Here is an 18049-nt window from a genome sequence, read left to right as displayed (position 1 = left end):
CTCTAAACTTAAACCTTTAGTAAATCTAAATTTTTTTTAAATTATTTTATTGGATATATATATATATATATATATAATGTCCCATAAATCAAAGTCAAGCTGAGGACAGTTGATCGGCCAGTAAATTACAGTTCTGGGGGGGAAAAAGTGTCTCAGTTTTCGAGTTGTGGGCATTTTTCAAAAGTTTTAAAAACCCACCCCACATCAAATTATTAGATACTGTGTCTAAAGAATAAATGAAATCTGCAAAATAATCATCCAACATTTATTAAATATTTAAAAGTTATACAGTCTTTGGAAGACAATTTATGTTTCCTTGCTTCACTCTTCAAACAATTTCATCACGCATCTGAAACAAACAATCACCATTATTTTTTTATATAAATAATGACATTAAATTTGCTGTACCACATCCTGAGTAAAAAAAAAAGGGGGAGGGATCAAACTTTTTAATATTTTTTAGAACTTAATAATATTTTTTTTTTCATCTTAACTCTATTCAAACAAAAAATCCTAATCTTGAAAACATAAAATATCCTATGTCTTATTTTAGAGCATAAATTTTACCAGACAACATACAAGAATTAGCCTAGTTGAAAATTTTGACAAGAGTCATTCCTGGGTGTTGCAATTGTACAATTTATATTATTGGTTCTTTCACTGGAGTGCAGGAATTGAGGTCATACTTAAACTAACAAAAGGTTCAAATTTAACTATATTACAGTCAAACCTCTCTGAAACGACCCCTCACGGTTCGTCGTAATAGATGTTTTCCGAAATTTTCTGGTGATTTCACCCCCCCCCCCCCCCCCCCTCACAAACGCTACTCGCTAAGAAACCGGCCGTACAATGGCAGGATGCTGTCACTCACAATGCTAGACGGCTTTGCTTTAAACCCACTTCAACCTTCATGACAAGTCCGTCACCCTACAAGCCACCTCTAAAGAAAATATGTGTTAGTTTACATGTACGTTTTCTGCTTTCCGTAGTTAAAAGCTTCGGCTGTTGGTGTGCATGTCACAAATTTAATAAATAAATAAATAAATAAATAAATAAATACACTAGAACCCCGATGTCACAAACCCTGGATTTAACGAAGCAGTGATTTTTCGAATACATTCTCGAGAACTGTCAAAAAATTGGACATTTTGACAGAAATGTGAAAATCAGGAGAAAAAAAAAAACTAAATGAAAGATCATTAAAATCTGTTAATTTTAACACACAGCGTATTTTTGTGTAGGCTTTAATATGGGACATTTCCTTTAAAAATATGGCAGCGGTAGGTTCTGCTACGCGAGTGGGGGCACACGAAGCTCGCCCGGCTGGCTGGCGGCAGCGGCTTCATGACACATAAGCTCACCCCTCCCTCCCCTCGGTAACATTCTTCAAGGCTAGCTCATCCCTCCCAGACACACAACCCATCTAGTGTCCTCCCTTATAACACCCCAACTTCGCTCCCCTTTGAAAAACCTTCAGTGAGAAAATGCTCATTTCACCCTCCCTTCTCCCGTAAAATTGGGCTATTATGAATGGGGTACTAAAGCGGAGAGGGAGGGGTCAAAATATGTCACTTTTCACACCAAGTTCGAGTTCAGTCATCGCTGGCAAGAAATTTACAAGGTTTAAAACTTAAATATAAATGTATTTTAATAGCAAGGGTCCTATGAAAAGGAATATACCGATAAAATCAAGCTGCCGTCACGAAACAAAGCATAAATCGGCCCAATGCGTGGTCGCTTCAATATTGCTCGCGCGAGAGACGAGACGTGGAATGTTAGTAGAAAGATAAATGCGGGGGAGACAGACGGCAGCCAGTGTTTCCTGCGTGGGGAATAAGTGGCGTAGCCTTTTTTTTATGCTGGGTGAAGCGACCTTTTCCTATCAACCCACCGGAAAAGATAATTGCTTGAGCTGTCAAAATAAACATCGCTGCGGCAGTTAAAACAAGTCGAGGGGAGCGTGCATCCAGTCGGTCGCTGTGTATATCTACTCGAAAAACATAACATCTCAATTCATAACAAGATTCCTTATAACCTACACGTATTGCCGGATGTTTTCAGCCTCACCCATGCAAGTTCTTTAGCCACGTTTTGAATGAAAACAACTGGCGGGCCAGTGTTGTGCCCTGTTTTGAAGCTTTTATCAATTTGTTGACAGTTTTAATATATTTTTACTTTCGTTAAAATAAAGCAGATAACGTGATTGTTAACAAGTACAAGCAGCATCCGAGATCGGCCGCAGCGCACGGTACGGCTTTGTATTAATAGTAATTAATATTTAATGGTATTTTATTTATTAAGTCATAATACACAAATTCGGAAAAAAAACCCTGCATAAGTCATCAACAATAGTTCACAAATTCAGGCCAGAAAATATACCAAATCGGACTTCAAAAACTAAGCAAACATTGTCAACCGATAGTAATCAAAATCAAGAGAAATCCAGCAGGTAGTTTTGCCTTAACTGCGTACCACACTAGACACTCGCAAAAAGCTAAACGTAAACACGTTGCCACAAAAACCTTTATCTGCACCCTGCCGGCAAAGGGACGTGGAATGGGGTTGTCAAGCACTGACAGCGGTCGACAGGAAGTGGTATCTACTTTTAGATATGCGCTGTCTACCTGCAGTACAGCACTCGGCAAGAGAAACACAGTAACACGCTACTGACCACAAGAAACTTGTTTTCTGTCCGATTTTCTTCGGATTTTCGGCAATTTTTTCACGGTTCCTCGAAATCGGGTTGTAATAGAGAGGTGGTCGCAATAAATGGGGTCGCAAAAAAAAGGTTTTACTGTATAAAAGATCAGCAAGTCCTCGATTAACAGACACTGTATTTTGTTGTTTAATTTGGTTAACAGCACCCAACCTCATTACTGTGGACATTTCCACGAAGCAACTTACAAACAGGCAAAAGGGTATAGGTTTCTGGTATAGCCCATATATGGCGTGTATACAGTCTAATCCAAGTGCTGCACTGTGTACACACATGAATAATTCTTGCTTGCGTGCATGCATGTATGCATAACGGTTATAGGATGACAATTGTTTTAAAAGTGTGTCAGTGTGTCTTTTCTACCGCGCCTGTAAAAAAGGAGGGTAGGACACGGCGATATTTATAATGAGCTTAACAAAGGAAATGACAGACAAGTAACCTTCTCCACTGGACCATGCGTCCCATTACTAACAGTCACTTATATCAGCCATTCTATTCCAAATAATTTTGTAGTACAGGCTCTGTACATTCATTGTTTTAACCAAAAAGAAACAGATTAAAATCTTATGGTTCGTTGAGTAAATGGACAGAACAGGCTGGCCTGTCGCCCCTCCATCACACGCATGTGACCATCATGTTCTCTCCCGCACCCTCATCCTTGACCTTGGTCACCGGACTGATCTATTTACAGCCTTCATGTTTGCTTTATCCAAGAATTGCAGTGACGCCTCACGCATCCGTGCCGCCCAGATAAACACAAGCAGGCAGAAAAGTATTTACACTGCACATTTCTCAGATATTCCACTACACCTTAAATGTCAATAATGAAATCAGAATTTTTATTATGTATTAATAGATAGCCGAATAATAAAAGCAAGCATTTTGGAAAGGCTTAGGAACATAACTCCGGACATTAACGTTTTTCCTTACGAGGAAACCTCATTTAATTAATGGACAATTTCTGGGAACGTAAACCTGTCTGTTAATCCAGGACTTATTGTAATTTTTTTGCGCAATAAATTTACTCTGGTGCTATCACACCCTGACCTTTATTGGGGATATATTAATTATCTAATTATTGTGTGAGTGTGGGAATAGTGAATGTTCATTTTACTATGTAAACTTATAAAAATATTGGCCTGAGAATATATTAAATCATGAACTTGTTTCAATGAAAAAAATAAAAAAAATAAAAAAATAAAAAAAATCTTTATTAATGCAAACCAGAAGTTTTTCAGTACTTTATAGTCTAACTGTTTGGCAAATAAAATTCCTTATGAATGAAGGGTATGTGTAGTATTGGCGACGAGAGTGGAGTACCCGGCTGGAGGGTGGCGGAGCAGAGGTGGAACCAGGCGGCGACCCGGGGACCGGGGGCGGCCCCCAGCTGGCGCAGCGCGGACCACGCCGCCAGGTCGGCCACGGAGAGGCCCCGGCGTCCCAGCAGGAAGCCCGCGCCGCTGAGCCGTGCGCCCAGGAGCGCCAGCAGCGCCCGGGGCTCCCCCCGCGCGGCGAGGCAGCTCGCATCGATCACGCCGTCCAGCGCGGTGGCCGTGGCAGCGTCCTCCGTCAGCTCGTAGTTGAGGTGGGGCGGGCCCAGCCTCATGAGGTAGCGCAGCGCGTTGGGCTCCCCGCGCACCGCCACGTGCCTCAGGGGCGACACCACCAGCTCCGTGTCGGCCCCCGCTGCGCACGACACACACCCCCCTCAGCCCGCTGCCAGCACACTAGATGCAATCTCACACCAACTGACTTGGGCCCGCCTACCTGGTCACACACACGGTGTGCAGAGCTTCAGGAAAAACAACGCGATTTCAAAACTACTCAAGATATCCGAGTGGGGTATGTTTACGAAAAGCATTTAAGAGTTCGCTGAGGCCCGAAAAGTACTTTGAATTTTGGATCATGTTTTTAAACTGTATTTCTAGAAGAGTTAAAATGGCTGAAACGCATGTTTTCAGTGTAATTTTTAGTTGTAAAACAAGTGGTACCTACAGATTCTTGAAAGCACTTAAGGGACTTGCATTACACCTTTATCTTCATTTCCCTATAATATAAAAATACGGTCACCGCTCAAATTTCACAGTTATCCATTGTAGACGAGAAGACTGCACGCCAGTTCAGAGCCTTGAGCTTAGAGGAGATACCGCGCTAGAAATACCATCGAGCGTCGCGCTTATCATCCCGCCTCACTAACACACATAGACCCCCGACGAGGCGGGCCCCTTAATATCTGATATATTCCACATCTTGAATAGAGATCCTCAATTAAAAGAAGAATGCCAAAGAAACATCACTATGATTACTATGGTCACGTGTTGAGTACACGTAACGTGGTTGCGCTCGGATGCTCACCGTCCTTCCAGATGAGGGTGATGTTGAGGCGGGGCGCTGCCTGGTCCGCGGAGGGGGCGGAGGGGGGCGGCTGGAGGCCCGCGAGGTGGGACGGCAGGCGGGCGACTGAGGAGTGCACGTGGCAGCTCACGGTCAGCCTCAGGGCCTCGCCCCACAGCCGGGAGAGCGCCAGCACGGCGTAGGGCGGGCGGCTGGGGCTGGCGCTCAGCACCACGTCGTGCACCGCACCGACCTGCTCCATCCTGAGCCCCTGCACACACACACACTTCTATCATCATTACTGCTTCCGCTGCAAGGGGGGAAACTGTAGAAACATCCGTCAGCTAACGCTGGCAAGAATTACAACACAAATATCTAAATATACTTTTATATAGAGGAAAAAAAGAGATTCCACTTTGAAGTATTGATTCAACAGATGCAGGGTGGCCACTACATTTGTGATAAAAAATTCCAGGTTTTTTCCAGGTTTTTCCAGGTATTTTCAAGATTTTCCAGGTTTTGCAATATATATACAAAATGACATGTTTTTATTTATGTAATATATTATACAAAGCACACATTTTAAAACACGGAACTGTATAGTATTAAATATAAAACAAAAATGCACAAAATGTGATACATACCCAACTAAAAAAACAGGTGGCAGTTTACTAAATATATATTTGCCACATAACTTTAACCTTTTTTGTGTTTAAAATTTCTTCGTCTATGAGAGCGGTCTGTTTTAAGGCATCACTCATTATTTTGACTCTTTTTGCCTTGGTTCTTTTCTGTTTTTTTTTTTTTTAACCAAATATATTTGGTATATTTTGTGCGTATTAAACAGGGCACAACACTGGCCGGCTGGTGGTTGTTTTCATTCAAAACGTGGCTAAAGAACGTGCATGGATCAAGCTGAAAACATCAGGCTATACGTGTAAGTTATAAGGAATCTTATTAGTGTCATGAATTGAGATATGTTTTTCGAGTAGATATACACATCGACCTACCGGATGCTCGCCCGCGTCTTGTTTTAACTGTCGCAGCGATGTTTATTTTGACAGCTCAAGCAATTATCTTTTCCCGTGAGTTGATAGAAAAAGGTCGCTTCACACAGCATAAAAAAAGGAGCTACGCCACTTATTCCCCACGCAGGAAACACACTGGCTGCTGTCTGTCATCCCCCGCATTTCCCCCTTCATTTCTTCTAACATTCCACGTCCCGCCTCTCGCGCGAGCAATAACGAAGCGATGTAGCAGTTGCACCACGCATTGGGTCGTGTTTATGCTTTGCTGGTGACCGCAGGAGGTCCAACATGCTTTTATTCGGTATATATGATCTTTCATTGCGTTTTTTTTTAAATATTTTTTTCTGTTTTTCACATTTTGGTCAAAATTTCCAATTTTGTTATGGTTCCCGAGAATGTACTCGTAAAATCACTGCTTCATTAAATCCGGTGTTCGTGAAATCGGGGTTCTGGTGTACATAATAATTATATGTTTAGTATTATTATTTTACAAATTGTAAGTGAACATAGCATTACCGACGTTAAAGGTAAGTTAATGCGGAAGGTTTATCGGCCGGCCTCAACACGCTGAGAATATTTATAAAAAAAACGTGTTGTGTCGTTAGTTACTGGACATATTTGACAGTTTATTGATAAGCGATGGATTACAAGACGTCGTAGTTTATAACACCGCTAAACCGTTGGAAGCTACTAGTATAAATTAAAGTACTAATAAAACTTTGTTACAGGAAGTGTGGGCTTCATCCTGAGCAGGTTGAGTGGAAACAAAATTCTGTAACTTGCAGGTTTCTTGATTTGTTAACTTATTTATAACTCTATTGTAATTCTTAGATTTGGCATGGCTTGTAAATGCTCCCCTACCCATCGTATCGATCTTGAAACTTTTATTGCATATCTTGCATCTCGCACAAGTTCTGTCTTTCGCATCCTCAGTAGCCCATGGAACCTCAAGACTCATAACGACAGGAATACCTAGTAGACATTACCGCAATAGCTTCCTAACAAACTGCACAGCGTAAGACTAAAACCGCTCGAAGACTTGTACTGAACAGAACAAATTAGAACAACACCCCGTGTTGCACGCCGTAGTGCGGTTCATATTCCCCCTCCCCCTCCGCCACTTAGTGACGTATTGCGTCTATGAGGAAAGAAAAAACATGACACGCCTGGGAACACTACAGTCGCTGCCAACATGACACTGTACAGATTTGCCGCGTGATTATCAGACGCCGCGATGTACGTCTTATATAAGTTGTGCGCATTTACACCGCAGCATTTGCCCAGGAAAGAAATAAAATTCCAGACAGTTTCCCGGTTTTACCCGGGCCCTTTCAAATTCCCGACATATTCCCGGTTTTTCCCGTTTTCCCGGTTTGGTGGCCACCCTGCAGATGGCAGATCCAAATAAAAATGAGTCCGACCAACAATAAGAATAGCAACAAAGGAAAACATCTCATTTGAAAAAAATTTGCATGCCGAATGTGATGTTTCATGCATCCCGGATACAGTGGAGCGTCTCGGTTATCAGACATCAGGAGAAGCAACGGGGCACAGTCTAATTTTATCCAATGACTTGTGTCTGGCATTCATACCTTCCTTCCACACCCTATCTTCCTTCACACCCCACTACCTACTCAGGGCAGTGCAGTTTTATCATGTGTTACATGCGTATGTCTCAGCTTGACAACCGTGATGTTGTTTTTGAAAGTTGAAATTTACACAAGTATGGCGACGAAAAGGAGAGAGAATGCAGAAGATAGTTGACAATTTGGCATTGGATGGGTAACAGTTAGGAAGGGGAAGAAGAAGAAGAAGAAAAACAACACGATCAGAAATAAAAAAAAATAGTGTGCATCGTAAGTTACAGAGGGTGCATTCAAAGAAATGTATGGAAAAATGTGACTATGAAAGAGTTAACAAAGCTTTGTATGTTTGGTTTACACAGTTCAGGGACAAAAGTGTGCCTATTTCAGGGCCTATTTTACAGTAAAAGGATCTGTATTTTTTCAATTAATTCAATGAAGGGTACCCATATTTCATGTTATGGTCATACTGATACACCATTGCCGGTTCATCTTCTTTAACAGGTTCCACACTGACCAATGCATTTCATACCCGGCATTAATACACTCTTTGAATAATTATTACAATGGGGAATACGGATTAAAGATAATTTTATGGACATACAATGGTATATGTTCTTGAAATGATTTAAAATCAACATTCCCTCTCTGTAACCATTCAAAGAAGGTACTCGGTAGTTTTATTTACAATTATTTAGTTCTGAAGTGGGATGCATCATGCAATGTATATTTTTTGGCAGAGTAAAATGTTCTGATTCATTGATTTAGTTTTTAGCTCTTTCATACAATAAATAATGAAAATCATTTTTAAAAACAAAACACACACAAATATTAAAATAATATTTCAAACAACTAAGTAGAAAGTATATATGTTAATGAATTTTTAATCAACAAGAATCTAAATAAAACAAAAATACAAAAATGTATGGAATGTATAAATATGACTGTTAAAACCTACTCTGCTAAGAGCCAACTCTGAAGGTCTACACCTTGCGCTCAACATACTCCCTCTGCATCTAATCCCGTTAGGGCATAATCCGAAAAGGAGGTGAGTAGATCTTTTACATGTCCAAATTCGGAAAACCAAATATCAGTAAATAGATACGCCATTTCCAGAGCCAGTTCACCTGCGAGGGACTTCCGGTTGACGTGGTTCTCTTGGCGCGCGATGCTGGCGGGGACTGGCTCAGCTCCAGACGCAGGGCTGCCATCTGTTTCTTCAACTGACTCAGCTGCTCCAGTATCGCCTCTTGCCTCGACTCCAGAACACACACTTCCGGCAGCCGGCCCTGCAATAAGCCATTTCTTTTCTTTCCACCATATTATAACTGCTGTGTCTCAAAAACTACGTAAATACACATGTAGTGGAATTTCATTATTAAGTACTTAACTTAAAAAAAAAATTTAACCTTCAAGTATACATATGTAGTTTCAATTTCAGAGAGCAAAATTAACATTTATTACTGTTCCAAATAAAATTTAAGTTTTTTCTTTCCAAGGATAATTGTAATCACATTCCACCCTAGTACTTTTGGACAATAAGCTACAATTTGAAAGGAAAAAAGTTGAAGTATTTTACAAATTTTAAATACATTTAATTACAAAACAAGTAATGTATTTAAAAAAAATTCTTCCCATGATAAATAGAGTTTGTTTACCTTAGGTTAGTAATAATAATCAAGCTTAAAAATTGTATTTAATTTTATTTAATATGTATTCTCTAGTTAGACTCGAACATACTTCATGCCAGTTAGTATAAGTATCCATGTTGAGCTCAGTAATGTCTTTAAGCACCACGTGAGAGGGGTAGGCACTGTATGTGTTAACGAGTAAACCAAGTGTGTTGCATCTGACAGTCGGTGGGAGTCCCTGGCAGTGAGAGCGAGAACCGAGATGGGAAGCAACAGACGTGCCGTGAGTCTGTCGGGAGAAAACAGCAAGTGAACCGCAAACAAGAGAGTTGTCGACAAGACTAGCTAGCGAGATGTTTACAGCTTCATGACGCCTGTGCTTGAGCGTGGTGAAGAGCCGTGTGATGCCCACAACACTGACCACATCTAGCTGCGCACCGCGTCGTTAGATGTTCGTGATGGTGCAATGAAGTAACGCCAAGGGTTCTGCGAGTGATCCAAGTCGTAGCGCGCCTTGTAGCTGTAGCGGACATTGACGGTTTACCCGCTGGTGAAACCACAGTTTGCTTGGTACACAAACCAACTGATAACATGATCAGATGCAAACAAAATAAGTTAAGACAGTATTCCTGCATCAACAACTTGCTATCCCTCAAGAAGAAAATTGTAATCAGTGAATAAACCTTCAATGCTCTTCTCAGACAAGGTCTTTTGAATGTTGCCTAGCTTTTGAGAGCCTGGATAATTCACTAGTATCGCCAGTGTACTTGGACGTAATCGTGCAGACTACCCGAGCAGGTACACATTCAAAATTTCTTGAATACAAAGAGCCGTGACACACCGGGCCCATGAGTTAAGTAGGACCAGGACTAACACAACTGCAATCTTGTTATAAATACGTATTTTGAAAGTCATGTACTTGAAACACTTTTAATATACCAACAGGAAGTTAGTTTTGTATAAAAATGCTATGTAAACCTGGTAGATTTTTTGTTTCAAGTCAATATTTGTCATGATTTGTAGTTAAAAGATCTGAAAGTATATGCTTCCTATGTATTTTTGATTATAAAGTGTAAAGTGCAATGTATTTTTGACAATGCCCATAACATAATTGTACATTCTAATGGTTGATGATAAAAAGAAATGACAATTTTTCAACACTGAAATACTTTTCATTTTTCAAGGTAGGTATCAGTTATTTATGAAAAGTAGCATTTTTTTTAAATATAAATTACTGCAACCATCTGTCAAAAGCCCGGTGGTACTTTCCTCTCACTTTTCTCCTGAACTTAGTTACACTCCTGGCCAACACAGTCTTCTCTTTAAATACATTCCCGTTCCCTATTGTTCTCACCAACAAATATTTTGTTCCCCTCTCCATTCTTAAGTGCTTAAAGACTTTCTTAGTGTTTTACTCCTACTTCTAGGCTTCTCCCATCGCAACTTGCCAACCCAGTTCTCCCCCCCTCCCCCCCCCCTCTTCAGCATTAGATTAAAATGAAAGTAAAAGATTGTTTGACAAGTATGCATCATGATACAATAACAAAATCGATTAAATTGTCAACAAGGTGGCGCATAAATTATAAACACCCTTAAATTTTTACAGGACAAGGGTGGGAATATCGACTTTGAAGACAGGAAAATTTATGTTTTCTTTTTGCACAAAAATATTTTTCGTAAGGAAAATACATTATTGTAACCTAAGTAAAATATCTTCTGCATCGTGTTTTATTCTATAGGATACCAATAATTTACGATAACCAGAATGTGAAAATCAATTTGAAACATAAAAATGACAAAAATTAAATTATAAATAAACAACACAAAATATACTAAAATGGTTGGGATTCCAGTTTACAATAAAATACGGTAGCCTACATTATATACTTTGGTATTGTGTTGTATACTATAATCGGTAGGATTTTAGCATACATTATGATACCTGAAATGTAACCCGAAATATAATTTCCTTCGGAAATAAATTGAGGGAAAAATAAGTATGTGAATGTTACCTGCCCAAAACCCTGTCATGTGATGACATCATTAATAATGTCATAGAATCATGATGCATACTAGACCCACACAACTACATTGCTGACAACTAGACATAAAATTAAAATAAATGGTAATTATGTAGTTAAGGAGATATTAAGTATTGGTTAATTTTGACAGTATCTGCGGTAAAATTTCCACAACAAATATCCAAGTTTATCCTTATTCCTGATGGCATGAGCCTGTATACATTGATCGTGTGGTACATGATGCTTGCTATTTTAATTTAGTACGTCAAAAGATCCTGGACTTAACAAAACTTTTGATATAACAAAGAATCATGATCATAAATTGTATACTTGTGATATTCAAGTTTTTGCTTGGCCAGGATCTTTTGACGTACTACATTAAAACAGCGAGCATAATGTATCACAGGATCAATGTATGCAGGATCATGCCATCAGAATCAAGAGATTAACTTGGATACGTGATACTGCCAAACTGAAATTGATTGCAAAAGGTCATCATCCTGGTGGCAAAATGATTCCATCTCAAACCTCCTTTATTCTCCTAAACTCCCGCACCTCTTGCATCACTACCCCCTTCCCCTCAATCTCACCCCACTTCCTCCCAGACCTCAATTAGAATGAGCGCCTACTTTCTTCTGCGCTGTTCGACACCCTTAGAAGCATCCCCCGTGGTATATCCTGCCCACCGGCAGAACTTGGTTAATGAGCACTGGTTATGCACCAAAAGGGGTTTGTGCCTACTACATTCTTGGTGGTCACACCGTCCAAAGACTGCATAAAAGTGCAACATACGCTCCTCCCTAAGTAGACCCCATCTGCGCTCTTTTCCCCAGCTCACTTCCACTGGCCACTCAGCATGCCTCGTCCGAGATCTGCCACCGTCACCGCCTCCTCCAACTACTTCCCCCATCTGCTGCTACACTTTCTCCAACTCTCATGCCTCAGTTGCCCCAGTATAAGTTCCATATCATGTATCCTGTGGTATTTGATGCTTGCTGTTTTAATTTCGTACAGCCAAAGATCCTGAACATAACAAAAACTTGTGATGTAACAATGAATTTTGATCGTGAGTTGAATACAAAAGAAAATATTTCAAAAGACTTGAAATAATTTCTTTGTATTGTGATACAGCGAAAGCCAAAATAGTGCAGACGAAAAAGAAAAGAATGATAGTGTGAGTTTTGGAGTGGTGGTAGCAGTCGAGGTACAAGAATGAGTGAATTAATAAGTAGAACTGAATAGTTTTATAAAGTGAACAAATAAGTACACAATACATTTTTAGTAGATATTAAGAAATTTTTGTGTGTAGTCACAAGAAAAAAGCAAGTTTATGTTAAGTTTTAATGAATTAACATAACGGTACAGTCTTTCAGTTTCAGTGTGGGAATGGGCATTTTGGACAGGGAAGATTCACATGCTTGTTTTGCAAAAGATATTGTTTAAAAAGTAAATTATTGTACAGAATATATTTTTGTTAAGCTATACTAGAATAGAAAGGGCTAAAGTATAATTTACAATATCTGACAAGTTTAAATAATAGTAAAAAGCAATAAAAATTCAAGTGTAAAAATGTGATAGCACAAAATATACTAAAGCAGGTGGAACTATAGTCTAGAATACAATACCGTAAATAATATGGTATGGATGATATCGTGATAGGATTACAGCATACAATAAGATAACGTAGGGAAATAAATCTTCAGTATTGTGTTCTATACTTGAATAGGTACGGCTGTAGTTTAGAAAACGATACCTGAAAGTTGGTTTAATAAAGAAAAATATTTTGTGCAAAACAAGCATGTGAATGCTCCTCCACAAAACCCTCATATTCCAGCACTTGTCCTGTAAGAATGTAGGGGTGGTAATGATATCAATATTGTTATGGTATCAGGATCTAGACTACTCCCCATCAATATATACACCATCATGCCATCAAGCACAAGAGATAAACTTGGAACATAATAGGTACAGAATATTTACCCATCAATGTTATGTTCCTCCAAAAAATTGTTTACTTTTTCCCTGATCCTGTAAATTATACATTAATGAGTTAGTAATAATAGCCATACATGATTTATTATTGTTTCCTGCCAATCCCAAAGGTACACCAGGTTAGATTTTCATCACTTACTCAAATACATGGTTTATTATCTACAAGACATTTCAAAAAAATATTCGATTTGGTAATTTGAGAAAATTCACTGATAACAAAAAATATATTTCATACAAAAGTTAACTTCTACTTGAATCTCTTGAAATTTACAATAATAATTCATGGATATATTTTCACTTCCCCTTCAACGTTGTAAAATGAGTAATGATAAGACGTTAATGGTTATTTTATAACCTTAATTAATAAAATAAGGCAGACATATTTGATTTAGATTAGTGGATAGTTAGTGCAAACTTCTCCAAGGATCCGTCACGGCTGACGAAAACTTCGCTTAAGTAAGTATTCTTTAAGTTAGCTGCAATTCAAAGCTTATGGTCAAGAAGTTTCATCATTCACTAACAAACGGTCAAAACATATTATATTATTAATATAATTCAATATCATCTTGCCAAAATACCCGTAAATATATTATTTTAAAGAACCCAGATTTACTACAACCAAAAGCTAGGAAGAGACAATGCAAGCAACACAAGACAGCATATCATTGGAATTACATGAACATAATAAACCTTTAAAAGCTTCTTAACCTGTTCCAAAATGTTAGGCGGCATCGTTTTCTCGGATTTTTTTGAATCACATTCGGCAAGTGATTTCTGTATATTTTTCATCGCATACATGCACTTCGGAAGATCAATGTATTCTGAAAATCGTATTATTGGTTTAATCGTGTACATCATTGTCGGTTCATTCATGTTTAGATGAGAAAAATAAAATCAAACAGCACTGTAATCAGGTGTTAATGAATCTTGTTCAACAAACTTCACTGTTTTCTTCTTATAAATAACACGTTGTTAACACAATAAAATCCTAGCCATCTTGGATCTACATTGATTGGCTAATCGTTTAGATCAGAAATGACGTAACATGGAGCTGTTTCTGAAAAGTCCTATGGAGGTGTCGCTAGTGACGGGATGTTTACTTTGCCAACGTTTAGGGTACGGTAGCTGTACCAGCTGTGCTTATATACAATAACATTACAAGGCTGTTGTCGTACGTTGGAATCTTTTAGGTCATTAAAAAATAATAACCCATAGTTTTACACAAAAAAATTTTGAAACGAAAAGAAACATATATTCGCCAATGCTGCCATCTGTAGTCGATATGTGAAGAAATGGTTCTGTAAGGCGCGTTGTTATTGGTGAATTGAGAAATTTTGCCATAATTTTATAAGTTTGGAATGGTTAATGTAAATTGCATAATTGTTTTGTTTACGTGTAATTTTGATAATGTTGCCCCGAAAAAAAAATATTTGGTGGCATTTTTGGGTAAAATATATTGCCTGTGGTGATTGAGAACTAGAAATAGGAGCGAATGTAGTAATGGCGGCGTTACGTTGCACCAATCCGGGATGAGGTATTATGTGTATTGGAGGTGCAAGTTATACACCTTACATTCGCGTCAGTGAAGATGTTTTGTGTTTGTTGTGTAGCTATGGTTGATTTACTGAAGTTACAATGCTGAGAAGTACTTGTTAAGTGCGTTCAGTGAGTGCTTAACCTATAGACATTCAAGTTTATCCACGAAATATGTATTTATGCTTAGTCACGTGACCTCAGCGTAAAAATGGCGCAAAGCCCCTCTATCAAACATGGGTTCCATTTCTCTAACGTTGTGTCATTTGTATTTGTATACAACAGTGTGTTTTCATAAACCACGTGTTAAATAGAGCCCCGTGATCGGGTTAGGGTAAACCATGATGTCAGCAAGAGGAACGAAAAGGCGCGGGAGGCCTCCCAAGTCAGTTGTTATGGAGAGGCCGCGAAAGTTTCAATATCATCTGCTGAAGAAACCAAAATACCTATTAAACCGCGAAATCAAAGGTTCTGAAACGCCAAATTCGCAAACTAGCACACCTACTCCATCTAGAGCGAACTCGCCTGACGAAAGTGAGAGTGGCAAGAGGAGTACGAGAACTAGAGGGAAGTATAAACGAAGGGGAACTGGAGGATATCAAAGGCGAGGATATAATCCAGATGTTGTTGAAGACAAATATTCTGAGTACCATTACGGATCTGATTTCGGCGACGAGTCTAGTGGGGGTAAAAGCGAATTAGAAGACGATATTCTTAGGACTGACAGTGAGTTAGAAGAAAGTTTTGGGGATGATTCTAGTGACAGTGATTTTTCATTATCAAGTTATGGCACAGTTAGTGGAACCAGAAAGTTGTTTCATAGACCTCCCAGCCCTGATCCATTGTGGCTGCAGAATCGTGATTTGCCTCCTTTAGAATTACCAAGATCATCTGATGATTTGCTTATCCCTAAGAACTTAGTAATGCAGTCTCTGTGTGTATATGAAGTGATGCGTCATTTTAGAACTTTAGTTAGATTATCACCATTCAGATTTGAAGAGTTTTGTGCAGCAATAATGTGTGAAGAACAAAGTATGCTACTGGCAGAAATTCACATAATGCTGCTGAAAGCTCTTCTGCGTGAAGATGATGCTCAGCAGACTCACTTTGGACCATTGGACCAGAAAGACAGTTTCAACATTGTTCTGTTTTTTGTGGATCCAATGACGTGGCCTGAAGTGTTAAGAGCATATGTTGAGAGTGACAAGCACTTTGATGCAGACGTGTTGGAAATAGTGAACTCTTGTGAATATCCATTTACGTCAGTTGAAAATAGGTTGAAAGTCCTTCAATTTTTGACGGATCATTTTCTCATCACAAACCCTGTACGAGAAGATCTGCTGAATGAAGGTAAAGTTGATTTGAATTATTATATTCTTAAATTCAAATGGAATTACACTTGGTCAGGGTTTTAACTGATTTATAAAATAAATTATGTGTAATGCATGTTTGCTGTGGTTTGAAGCCAGAGATCTATCAGCTAGGATCATTACATATCAAGGCCAAGCTACAATTTATTAAATGCATGGCAATTGCAAAGAAACAGTACATTCATACAGCAGAATACTATTAGCTAAAATAAAAATAGCATTGCACTGGAGTGACATGTTTAGATTAAACGATCATGACAATGGAAGAAAACCAATTGTTGTGATGTAAAATTTTCTTTATGATTATGGCATTAATTATGGATTAAATATGATGGAAACACAAAGATAAATTTCTAGGGTAGCTGTTTATTCATAAATAGAATAATAAAATTTAGAAAAGGGTTTTTTTCCCAACACTACAGATGTTATTCTATGTAATCCTAAAACAAAGTTGATTCTGAGAAACTTGTATTCTTCAGGTGGAGGTGTATCTTGTGCAGTGATGAGCCTTCCACCATGTTGTACTCGATAGCAGAGCCAAATGGTTTTCAAGAGAGAGTGGCGTGTCTTTTGTCGCCGCCCTAATGGTTTCTTAATGCTAGTCACAACATGTTTCTGTGGTTCTCTTGAGATCCTTAGGAATACAGCATAGCCAAGATTGTATTTTAAAAGAATGGATTTTTAATGTCACTACGTTATGGCGTGGGTTCAAACTGTTTAACAATCTGTTATTAGGGTTTTAGAAATCAGTCTCAGCAATGCTGTAGTCTTAAGTATTCCACAGGATCAGGTTGCAGCTAGTATTTAGTAAACAGTAGGGTGGCTACATCAATCAGGGATATCTCTCATGGAAAACATTCTTGGCTGTGCTATTAAATTACAAAAATTTATATCACTATAGCAAGCACAGATGACGGCTGTTCGACTGCACAGTTTTTGGTCTTTATAGTTGCAATCATGAAAACACGTGTTAAATATCATACACACTATTTCCCTTGTTACTGCAAGTCCACACTTGACACACAAAGTTTTCTTTATTAATACATATTAATATGTGACACTACTAATAGTACCATATATATACATACATAATTGCAGAATAAATGGAATTAAACATGGCTGTAATTTTATACTGGTATCAATACACTACTTTGCCTATAAACATGAGTTCCACGGAATGCAGTTGGAAATTTTAAACATTATTTTGATGGTTAATAGAGGAAGGACTTTTGTTGAAAAATACAACTTTCGTAATTTTATTTTATTTTTACGTGAAGCTAGGACCCTAGAAATTTACTATAACAAAAAATTTCTTCCACTATTTTCACAAAAATTATTTTCTATAAAAATTTGGAAAAATCTCTTTAGGATGAATTTTTTCTTAAATAGTATTCTATTTAATGTGTGCATTTTCCCCAACAATCAGGTGAAGTTGTGAAATACATCTACGTGCATGCTGGGACGAGTGCTCAGGGGGGGAAGCAGCAGCATACGTGACAAGGCCTATAAAACTATGGTCCGCCCCATGCTGGAGTATGCCGCAGCAGTGTGGGACCCATACACGGCAGTACTTGAGAGGGAGCTGGAGGGGGTGCAGAGGAGAGCAGCTAGATGGGTGAAGGGCAAGTGGAGGAGAACGGACAGAGAAGGGAAGGGGGAGTGCAGTACCACAGAGATGATGATAGGAATGAGATGGGAGAGCTTAAAGGATAGAAGACAGAAGGAGAGATTGGTCAAGATGTACCAGGTGCTGAGTGGAGTGGGAGGATGGGGAGAGCTGGGGGGAAAAGTCAAAATGGGAATGCCTAGAAGTAGGAAGGAAAATACTAGGAAGGTTTTCA

The 18049-nt window shown here is 38.8% G+C and overlaps 2 protein-coding genes across 8 annotated transcripts in view; one reads left to right on the top strand and one right to left on the bottom strand.

Moving 5' to 3' along the window:
* Positions 1-251: 251 nt before the first annotated feature.
* On the bottom strand, positions 252-14481 carry LOC134532490 (probable aminoacyl tRNA synthase complex-interacting multifunctional protein 2). 3 transcript variants are annotated; one of them, XM_063368924.1, is made up of 5 exons: positions 13996-14481; positions 8789-8950; positions 5072-5321; positions 4037-4402; positions 252-349 (listed from the first exon to the last, which is right to left on the bottom strand). In XM_063368924.1, the coding sequence occupies exons 1-5, from the start codon at positions 14176-14178 to the stop codon at positions 342-344; spliced, it is 969 nt and encodes a 322-aa protein (XP_063224994.1). In that variant the 5' UTR covers positions 14179-14481; the 3' UTR covers positions 252-341. The 3 variants fall into 3 exon arrangements, with proteins under 3 accessions (XP_063224994.1, XP_063224995.1, XP_063224996.1); XM_063368925.1 differs by having other exon boundaries at positions 14014-14475; XM_063368926.1 differs by lacking the exon at positions 13996-14481 and adding an exon at positions 13294-13943.
* The window catches only part of LOC134532487 (nucleosome-remodeling factor subunit NURF301), a 91515-nt gene continuing 87185 nt past the window's right edge, over positions 13720-18049 (top strand). For 4 of the 5 annotated variants that reach the window (XM_063368912.1, XM_063368914.1, XM_063368913.1 and 1 more), the window contains exon 1: positions 14300-16188. In XM_063368912.1, coding sequence (XP_063224982.1) covers positions 15180-16188 — 1009 coding nt within the window. In that variant the 5' untranslated portion in view covers positions 14300-15179. Of the gene's footprint in view, positions 13762-14299; positions 16189-18049 lie in introns of those variants that run through there. The other variant, XM_063368915.1, reaches the window with a different exon arrangement.

This window comes from Bacillus rossius, chromosome 6, assembly GCF_032445375.1.
Source record: "Bacillus rossius redtenbacheri isolate Brsri chromosome 6, Brsri_v3, whole genome shotgun sequence".
Classification (NCBI taxonomy): Eukaryota; Metazoa; Arthropoda; class Insecta; order Phasmatodea; family Bacillidae; genus Bacillus; species Bacillus rossius.
The sequence above is the reverse complement of the archived record's forward strand: the minus strand, read 5'-3'. Positions and strand labels throughout refer to the sequence as shown.